This window comes from Cynara cardunculus, assembly GCF_001531365.2.
Source record: "Cynara cardunculus var. scolymus isolate 2C chromosome LG 3, CcrdV1, whole genome shotgun sequence".
NCBI classification, from domain to species: domain Eukaryota; kingdom Viridiplantae; phylum Streptophyta; class Magnoliopsida; order Asterales; family Asteraceae; genus Cynara; species Cynara cardunculus.
The window spans coordinates 9006461-9017485 of record NC_037530.1 but is presented as its reverse complement, the minus strand read 5'-3'; the positions used below and the strand labels follow the sequence as shown (position 1 = coordinate 9017485).

Here is an 11025-nt window from a genome sequence, read left to right as displayed (position 1 = left end):
GATTCAAATGATAACAAAATCATTAACAAAAGTATAAACACAATCCGAGTCAGATGATTACATACTCATTACTCGATTGAGAAAAGCTAATTACCGAAGCAATAACTAATGTCAAGAAAAATGTAGATTGACGAAATATAGAGATGAACGAACGTAAACACACATTCTACAACAAAATAGATGTTTGATCGTCGTGTTTCACACATACACACACATACACACACTTTGCTTGTTTGCTTTAATAGGAAATACAACCAACCATGCATAAATCCACCTGGAATTTCTGGGAAACCAATAATATATACTGACGATGACGACTTACTGCTCGTAGCATGAACCTGGACCAGAAGGAGGGCTTCGAGCATACAGGTTCGTTACTGGGCTAGCTTGAACACCACGCCTTGTTAACAGGCACCGGAAGTGTTGCAACCTTGTTAATGCAGTCTCTGAGGTGTTGCTTCTTGGTGCCGCTTCCATTGAGCTCCACAACCGCTCTACCATGCAAACAAAAAATCATTAAGATCAAGAATCATTACAAGGGGGGTTCTTTAAAACTCAATTTGATTCATTGAATGCCTTGGCCTTGATTCAATTAGGCTTTTCATTGGGGGTTGAGATTTTTCACAATTAGTTTATGCAAATCCAAATTGGAAGATAAGGGATTAATGGTAGAGCCCAGCCTCCCAGAATGTCAAGGGTTCAAACCTCACTGAAGGTGAGTGTGCGTGAGTATTTTCCGGGATGTGTGTGTGTATATATATATTATACTTCAAAAAGAAGATACCTGCAGCAGCTGCAGCACGAGGCCATATTGTTTGCTGAACATTTGAGGGATCGGCAGTCTCACTCCACATACAAACTTCTCCACCAAGCACAAGTTTTTGCTGAGAAGCATCCGTTATCCCTTCTAGTGGTTCAGCATCGTAAAATCCGTCCCATGGGACGTCCAAATGATCAAGATACCAAACCCCTTGATTGCTGTAGATGCACTTAAAGCCTTGTGCAACGACCTTTGGACAAACGCCAGGGCCCAACCTGAGACAATATACAGCATTTCTCTGCATTGAGTCCTAAGAACCCTGATTAGATATGATTATGAACCGCAGATAAGAAAGCCCAAATAGAACTTCACCAGTTGTGCACAACAGTCCGTGGATTAAGCTTTCCAGCAAATGTGTTGAAGGTTTCTTCCCTGTTTAGATACAGCTCAGAGATATTAGAAATTGGTCAGAAAATTTGTAGTGTGAATCACATGTATCCTGCTACTGTCACTGACCGCCATTAATGACTTAATACTCACTTAAAATGCAATATCTGGATCAAATTGTTTTAGTAACAATGGGACAATTATATCTGTTATCATTTAAAAGAAAAGATCCCAAGTTTAACTTTAGCATGAAACAATGGGAAAATTAAACTTGCTCTATGTTTAGTACTTTGTAACTACTGCAAAGTAGTTACCATTTATTTATCCTAGACTTGCCTCAATTCTGAGTTGAATTTTGATTGCCAAAGTCGAACATGAACTGGTCCAATAACAGGTAAATCATGGGATGTTTCTTTTGAAATGATGGGTGCATTAATTTAGATAGAAGCTTTTTTTAAACCAACTTGATGTTAAAGAAATTGACCAAAATGCATAATTTTAATGGTATGCTTAGTTTTACAATTAAGACCCAATAACCTACATCTAAATTTGATGAATGAGACCAGATAAAAACATGGACCTAGAAATGCTGCAAGAAAAACTCTAACCACAAACAAAGCAACATCAAAATCAAAATCAAAACCTAGCATACAATATATCATTTAAAACCTAGTGTATATCCTTTTGTGGCATCAAATCTTTAACATCCCCAGGTTATATACCCCATCTTCCCCATGGAAACGGCCATGAGCCCATCCATGTATATGAACAGTAATCATTTTTGGGGGAAAATGAAATGATGTGAAATTTCCTACAAAAACCATTCAAAAGAAATTATTGAGACTATTTTATTACCATGGTTATAAGAATTAGCATCGACTTAATAACTTATCATGTCGTGTCCACTTCCAAAACTCATCCAATATCTCCAGATAAGAATTACATATATCCCCAGGATACTAAGTTTGCATATCATACAAAAGAAGTACTTCAGTGAGCTTGGTACAAGATATGACATACCAATTGACAGGGGTCCAGTTTTTTGATATTGCTATCTCTTGAGCTCGGAGCACAAAGTACTGATATGCGTCCTTAGCTGTCATGTTCATCTCCTGAAGCCTGTATTTGGAATGAACAAATTATATTTACAAGACAATATTACTATCATCAGCGCAAAGGAGAATGTATAAACTGCACTTCCAAGAAACATAAATATATGTTTTGCAGGAAGTTCGGAAAATGGAGGATTCAAAATTCCTCCAGGTTTCATAAGCAAATGTAATCTCTTTTACAATGTCCAAGCAATAAACACCTTACTGTTGGCTCAAACGCCAACATGAACTGAGCTCAGAAAACACTTTGGAACTTGGATGATGATAGGAAATTTCGCTCTTGTTAATAATGGCATACTATTAAGTAGATGATCAAGAGTCAACATCAATGAGAACCATTCCCTAAAGGAAGGATCATGATGAAAAAGGCCGTTTCAAGGTTAGGAGCAAAAGAAGGAAAACTACCAAAGGAACGAATGCTTCACAATAGCATTTTGATTGTGATCATCTAATAAAGACTGTAGGGTCCAACCTCACAGAAACAAGGATTTGACCTGGTTGGTTCTGAGGAAGTTCCCTATCATGTCAAGAGCTTATGCAGATTTAACAGAATATTGCACCTGCTGAAGGGAAGAAGGAACTTCGAGAAAGAGAAAGGAGAGTTCCGACATATTACACAAGAATAGATGCAATATCTCGTCTGTTGTCATAATTTGTAAGTTTGTTAAAGAAAGTGCAATTTATGGTACATGCCGATAACCTGATTATTTAAAAGATAAAGCATGTGCAATCTTCATCAACATCCATAACTAAAATATTACTTACAAAGGATCTTTAGGATGTGAGTACATTATTGTATCACACAAAAATAGTCACATTGAGAACACAAGGCTTTTTGATGGATAAAGTTGAAAGTGAAGACCAAACACAACAAGAACTGTTCCTACAAAATAAATGCAGTGATGTGATACAAGAATTGTAGAGAAACACCAAGGCATTGCATTTCATTTACATACTACACACAACAGGCACCCGATGCAACCCCACACCCTCACTTGGAAATGGAAGGGAAGGGAATAAAGCTGCAGCAGGATCATGTATGTTCTCAATTGCACCTTTGTCCATTGTGTAAGGCAGATGCTAGCCTATTTATAGATCAAGTTGGGCAAGAGTAAATTTGAGAATATGTTATACTATAATTTATCTATTTACTGCTCCTTGATGGGCAGTTAACTTATTGATGTTAAGTTTCTATGGGAAAGATACTCCTTTTCAGCCATCACTTTGGAAAAATGAGTGCACCATCAAACAACATCAAGATGAAACTCTAATGTTCATCAGATGTTACTATCTAAAAGGGATCAAGCCATTCTCAAATACTGGCCAACCTATTTAAATCATGTAAAGTGTGAATACAAATGTGGGGCAATCAAGAACTAAATACAAAAAGATAAAGGCTATACCACTGGTTCACATGTGGCGTATTCCTCCAACAATCTGTAAAATAATAAATAGTGTAAGACAACCAAAAATGAATAAGAAGCTGATATCAAATAATAGCATCACTATTTCATGACAAATAGTGTAACAAGAAAGTTCAGATATGTTCAACAACCATATTGGCAAAACTTATTCATAACCAATATTGTTTCACCCAATCTTCTAATCTATTCAATACAATCTGCATGGACCTATCACCTATGACTATAACTAAAGGAGAAACTTCTATCTTACAGCCGGTATGTATCCGCCAATTGCTTCAGTAAACAGATGTAGCAAGAACAGCACCAGGGTCAAGTTACCCCAAGTTTACGCTGATACTAGTAAAAAATTCTATAGGGAGGATCTCGGCTTTAATTTCCTAACATATACTAAAGTAATGCGTTTCTCTTGTTAGATAAAATAGTTTTGAACCCGTCCCAATGTGCCATATAAGGTATGTGCAACTCAAGTAAATCAACCATGCCTTCCATGGGAAGCTACTATTTGTATGAATGGCGTGATAGTGCAGACAGCTCAGATGGAGAAATTGGCTAAGCAACCTAGAAGTTTTAATCTCCCATCTACGGCTGGAGAAATGTCGATTGATATCGCTAACCAGCAAGAACATCTGGGTCCTCACAACAGCCGAGTACAGCAAGGTGACCTCAGGACTGATCTGAATATTGTAAAGGAGCAGCCACTAGGAAAGTAGGGTGTGACACCAACCATCAAGGAGAACTCAGAATGCAACACAATATGAGGTGGTGGAACCCCCATCTTGACCACAAGTCTCTCCTATATAATGACGACCACGAAGAACACTCACCTCTTTTCTCATGTCCTTGTACCTGTTCTGTTTGAAATAATGTGAAGTCGCATGTTGGACACAGGGAGCTCCCAATGTATGGTCAAAATGTTATCTCATATGTCAAGTCGAGAGTGAAAGAGAAATCTATCGGGCAACCATCAAAAGATTACTTCTTGGGGGCAGTGGTATATTTCATATGGCATGAAAGGAACAGGAGAATCTTTTAATCACAATCCAAGGACAAAAAAAGGGTAGACGCGACCCTCTGGAGCGCCCCCACCGCAGGACCTGTCCCATGGTCATTATGGGGGAGGTAAATCGTGCATGCATCCCATTGGCAGAGGAGTGGTGACTGGTTTCGAACCCGGGACCTCACTCATATGGCTTACACCCACACTTCTACCGCTGAGACAGATCAGCGGGGACAATGGAAGCAGTGATAAAGGTTATTAGTTATTACTTATTACGTTAGATTGCCACTAACGAGTCTAGAGATGGAAGACAAAGCTAAGTATTTGCAGTTTCATCATGGAATTTTCCAATTAGCTGTACTGAAAACAATAGATCCACAGACAACTAATTGGAGTTCTGGGCCACTTATGTTTTGTTTTGGTAAATGTGGATACTATAGGTTGCCAACCGGATCCAACCCTTTCTTGGTTTAATATCCCCCTTTAGATCCAGGGGTTTTTGTTTAAGGGTGTTTTCAATAATTACATTATTCTTTTATCAATCAATTTCTCCCCCAAGTTAAGCCTGCCTTTCCAGAAAAAGGAAAAGAAGATCTGAACCTCCTTAAGAGAATAACTCCAATCTACATGTTCACTTATTATCTATGAAACTTAGGTTGTAGAAGAAAGGTTGCTACACAACTCTCATAGACAAGACATCCTCAATTAGAAGAAAAACTTACTAACCAGTATTGACTTCATCACCTCCTAAATGGAAGAGCTCAAATGGAAATATTTGCCGCATGTCTGCAAAAATAAAAATTGGACATCAACAAAGTGTCGAGTTGGACAGTTACACAAATATTTTGAATCATAAAAATGAAGCAATTAAGAATGTTTCATGATTTAAACTTGGGTAAACTTATAGCGATGACCAAATTTACTATCAAGATCACCACAGTTCCTTTATGTAGGAAAAACATTAGAGTAAAACAGTATTACACGTTCTCTCTCCTCATTACATTATTTGGAAAAGGAAAGAGAGAGAAAAGGTAAGTTTCGTGATAACAGAGGTGGTGGTTATCATAGATTTCTCTTCATCTCCGTGTTATTGTTGCCAAAAATGTCAGCTTTCATCTCTCAGTCATTTAAGAACCATGTCTTTTTATCACTCAATTGTGATGCAAAAGGTAATAACCATGTAGTGACAACTAACATCATGTGGTAGAAACTTAGTTATAAATGCTACGGTAGTCATCTAAACCACTATACCTCCCCAAGACCATCTACAACTTCATTGTGCCAACAATACAATTAGATCCACATCATTTATCACCCATATTAACTACTGGTAATATACAAACCTAAACAATATGACACACTAACATCAAAATATGAGGTGCATTGTGGATGAATTTACAATGAGTTTGCACACACAAACAAACAGCCAAAAAACAAAATGAACAAAAAAGGCACACACGCACTTATCTCTAATATTATCAAGAACATGTTAGTCAAGAACTAAGTGAAAATCAAAGCCCTTAGAGCTAGAAACACCACAAAGGAGACAGGAAAGAGAATCAATCAACAAAACTAGCAATGAAGACATCAAGATTGTGATAATGCACCATCATGGAATCCCAAGTTAATATTAAGGCAACAGTATTACACTATAAAGCATGATTTCTGAGCACATACAAAAAAAATTGATGCATACACAAATGGCCGGTCATCAATTATAGAGATTAACCTTCTAAAATTCCAGAAAGCACCTCAAAAGTGAAGTTCTTTGAAACATCCAAAGGTTCTTTACAGGAATCTGAAGGCCACAGATCAGGATACCCATTACCCCTGCATAGAAAGCAACTCGATTTTTGAATACTAATAAACTAATGTATGTTAACTATCCCATAAAAGATATGATGGACAAGTGAAAGTGATAATTATGTGTTTACTATGCTAATATATTAATGTGTTTGCCTCAGTGTCATATCACTATGCACATACTTGATGTTAACCTGATTGACCTTGCAATGCTTATTTCTGCTATAATCTATATACGGAGAAATAACAACTAAAAATAATCAGGAATTTCAGATTTACATTTTCATGGTGGAACAAGAACAGTGCATACTTGAAGTTATTTAAATTGACATTCCATATTATGTACAGAGTTTGAAAATGCATAATTCATTTTTTATCTATCGATTTTCATTCTTTTTTTATTTGTTTCCTCTTTCAATTCCTTTTCTTCAAGAGAAATCAATTGTAAAACAAAAACAGAAGAGGTTGTAACTAAAATGCTAGATAATCCCATATATGCATCTAAACCTCTTCCTGAGTGAATAATTTCAAGCAAAGGCTTGAGAGAAGGAGCAGAGTCATGAATATAAAGAAGAAAAGACAGACTAAAGTTTACAAAACTCATTTACCATGATTCTGCATGACCAGGAATATCAATCTCTGCCATAACATTGATACCTGTGATAAAAATTTAACAAAGACCAACATTAACAAAAAACCCAAGCCCATACACAAATTATACCAATCGCTTTTACTTAATTAAAGGAACTGTACTGAGCTAACCCCTATTTCACCTAGAAATATCTAACAAGTTTCATAATACTTAATTTTAAACCCCATGTGATAATCAAGTTATGCTGATAACAAGGGAATGTCCTACAATATTTTGGCGTTCATAATGGGTATATTCAAGTGGGAAGGAGGGAGTATAGTAAAATTTTAATCCGAGAATTCAATAATAACATGTATGTATATGACTACATAGGCACCACTTTAAACAATTAAACTAGAATACTATTCACAAATAGCTTGTTGAAACTTAAAGATGTAAAAGATGAAAGACTACCTCTCATTTTTGCGAAGCTTTACAATAACATCACCAAGGAGACATGAAACAAAAAACAATTTTTTAGTAACAAACCAGAAAGGCATGCAAATATTGATGTAGAAACAAAAGACAAGTGTTAGAGCAAGTGTTCTGTGATCATAAGATTCAGCATAGTTAGTTTTGCATACTTTAGGTAGCAATTTGCTAGATAAATTGCTTATAAAAATAAAGTATAAGCATCATATGGCATAGTGACATGTAGTTGTAAAACAAACACTCTTCCAACGGCATGGCTTAATCCCACATGTCCACTATCACCCCACCATGACCCGACGCAGGAACTAAGAGGAAAACTGGAAAAGGGCATATAACAGCATTATATGCTTATACATGGGCCCACAGGTGAAAGTTAAAAAACTGACAAAAACCATCAAAAAACATGTGCCACTTCGAGGAAAAGAGAACGAAAGAACCAAAGAGCACTTCCAATACAAACACAAGGGAGAGGTCAAGACTGATGCAACATTTATTCTAACACATTGCAGATACACTATCAATGCATATCATATGCACATAGCATACATCCGTTGAGAAGGAGACGTTGTAGAAGCTACATATTAATCATACCAAAGTCGCACAGAATTGATAGGTGATAAGAGATATGTAGTGACAATATACTTGGCATATGAAAGTCGCATAACTACTATAAGTGATAGGACGAAGAATCTTACTTGACTATTTCATAAGCATCCTCCACACTATACCGCTCCCACTTTGTATATGCACCTTCCCATAGCTTTGGATATGCAGGTACTTCTAAAGGAAATGACTGCTCATCTATGATGTGCCAATGAAGAACATTCTACTGAACCAAAATCATAACATCATAAGTACATCCAGTTCAGTTCAATAGAGAAATTGAAGGATATCCCAAAGGGATGAGCAATAAATTCCGACTATAAATTGCAATCATGATAGAGAAACAATAAAAAGTAACTTACAAGTTTAGCGTATGACATAGATTCAATTATTTGCTTGATTATTTCAATTGGGTAATAGTGTCTTGAAGTATCTGTGGAACAAGGTAAACATCATTGCCATCTATAGTCAGAATACACCAGAAATAATAATAGAACTAGCAATGATACAGCAAACATTCATATTTATTTATCCTTTTTCATATTTTAGTTCGGGTAACAAGGCCAATTTAACATCTAACTGTGAAAAGAATTGTAACATACCAAGCAATAGCCCACGAAACACAAATCTTGGCTTGTCTCTGATAAACCATGGAGCTTTGTAGATTTGTACAGTTTTAGTTCCATAGTCGAAACCGCATAATTGGCTGAATGTCTGCAATATAAGACAATTATAAGCAAAAAAATGATGTGAAGGACAATGCATCGGTTAAAAACAAATTTTATAAATAGCTGGCTCTTCTTCACCATGATGTTTTTTTAACATCAAAACAATGTGTATTTTTTAGTAGCATCCAAAGAACATATTATCAAACCAATTCGGTCCACGACTTTTATTAACGCATATTCTACAGATAAAAAACAGGATGCATCCATACGTGATGTAACAAATTTACAGCACAACTATGACCAGTTGTGATCATACCTCTAATCCACGCAATGCACCATAAACTGTGTTTGCCTGCATTAAACAAAACCAAAGAATAAAGCAAAGCAGTAAGGCTTGATTATCGACATCTAGTGTACAGCTTAAACCAAAACGCTAGACAATACCAAAATGTTTAATCATCAAACAAGTCTGCTAACATTTCAGCACAATACATATTAGAAACCATTATACATGCAAATTAACTATCTTGGTGAATTTATACCCTCCACAAATATATCAACATGATAATGGTGATACCACCACAAGATTTCGTTACTGAACTTAAAAGCCGTAAGCACTTTTAAGGGGGGAAATATTAGCATACGCATGGCTTGTTTCCCTTCTCTTGGGTGATTTTGCTAAACACTACCAAAACTAATGTGTTTCCAAATGTGATTTTAACACTCATCCGCTCTATATGCCTGGCTATGTTCCATCACCCCCCGATTCCACCAATCATGACTCTTGACTCCAAACAAGCCGGTTTATGCAACATTGTTTTATCTTCTTTTTGTCTTTTCTTTTTAAAATACTCATCTTTTTACCTCTCATAGATATAGCGAAGTGTTTCCATAAAGAAAGCATCATATAATCACTTGTCACAACTCACAACCAGAAAGAAACAGAAAATAGAGTGAAAGCAAGCCAAACGAGCAGCAAGACTGTTTGAACTGATATTGCTATTTGATAGAAGTAGCTAAAAGGAGTACATAAAATAATCATGTTCCGTACCTTTATACTTCGTTTATGAGGTTGAAAGCAAAAGACTAAAAATAAATAAGTTGCAGACATACGCACATGCGAACTTACCTCAATGGTAACCTCACCAATAACAGAAAGCCCATTATTCTTCGCCACCAACAAAGTATAGCTCTCATCAACACCAAGTTGAAGCTACAACAAATGCAAACAGCTAAATTTCACTTCTGAAGAAATCTTTTAAGTTAAGCTACTTTCAAAAACTCACCTCTTCGTCGTTGGAATTAACAACGATAGTAAGTTTACTAATATCATAACCTAAGGTCCTGATCCCTCCAAATTTGGAGCTACCAACGTGCTTAAATATAATTGTTCTGTATCTCTCAAACGCCTCTGTAATAATAACAGAATTTCCGCCATTGCCGGAAACGGAGAGCGATAGATCAGGATCCACCGCCAAGGTTTCATTACCGGAAGTGAATTCTGACGGCAACGGCCATAAATATGTGATGGATGAATCGTGGGATAGGTGTGAAAAAGAAGCGATTGTTGGTAGGGTTCGAGAGCTGATAATTGGTGTTAAATATAGAAGGATAGATAGAAGGGTGAAGAAATAGCGTGGTGATTGGAGGTTTGGGATGGGGAATTTGGGTGACATTTTTGGGGGGAGATCGGAGAAGAAAGAGGGTGAAGTGTGTGTTGACCTTGGGAGTGTTGCGACAAGATGATCCACGCTTCCAAAAGTTCCGTTGATTCCTTCCATCTTTACCACCATGGTTTTTTTTATCTCTGCTCCATGAACAGAGCATCCCTAATGGTAAGTTTTTAAGGATGAGTCACGATCCTTATTTTATGGTTTACAGGACTTTTACGTAAAAGAGTGTAACAAAGTGTATTTTATGATACCACCGGTGGACCCGAGCGATATAGGATGGGTAAATCATAATTTTGAAACACTGTAGAAGTATTTGTATAATGCAGTGAGACATATCTCAGTTTTAATTATATTTTATTATTTGTCTCTGTCAAAGTTATAATAAGATTTTATGTGTTTTTAAGAAAGCATTAATAATTTTATTTTTGAATAAAATATAAATTTGAAGATATTATAAAAATTTGAAAAAAAAAATGTATTAATGTTAATATCAAATTAACTATTTAAAAGTTCTTATTTTTATGTAATTTCTATA

At 36.1% G+C, this 11025-nt stretch overlaps 1 protein-coding gene across 1 annotated transcript; it reads right to left on the bottom strand.

The window, feature by feature from the left end:
- Window positions 1-10567, bottom strand: LOC112509685 (beta-hexosaminidase 1). Its single transcript, XM_025114773.1, has 15 exons — window positions 10104-10567; window positions 9947-10030; window positions 9134-9169; window positions 8752-8863; window positions 8512-8582; window positions 8242-8372; window positions 7529-7545; window positions 7092-7140; window positions 6410-6510; window positions 5407-5466; window positions 3663-3696; window positions 2168-2266; window positions 1133-1192; window positions 785-1035; window positions 1-494 (listed from the first exon to the last, which is right to left on the bottom strand). The coding sequence occupies exons 1-15, from the start codon at window positions 10491-10493 to the stop codon at window positions 319-321; spliced, it is 1671 nt and encodes a 556-aa protein (XP_024970541.1). The 5' UTR covers window positions 10494-10567; the 3' UTR covers window positions 1-318.
- Between the last annotated feature and the right edge of the window lie 458 nt (window positions 10568-11025).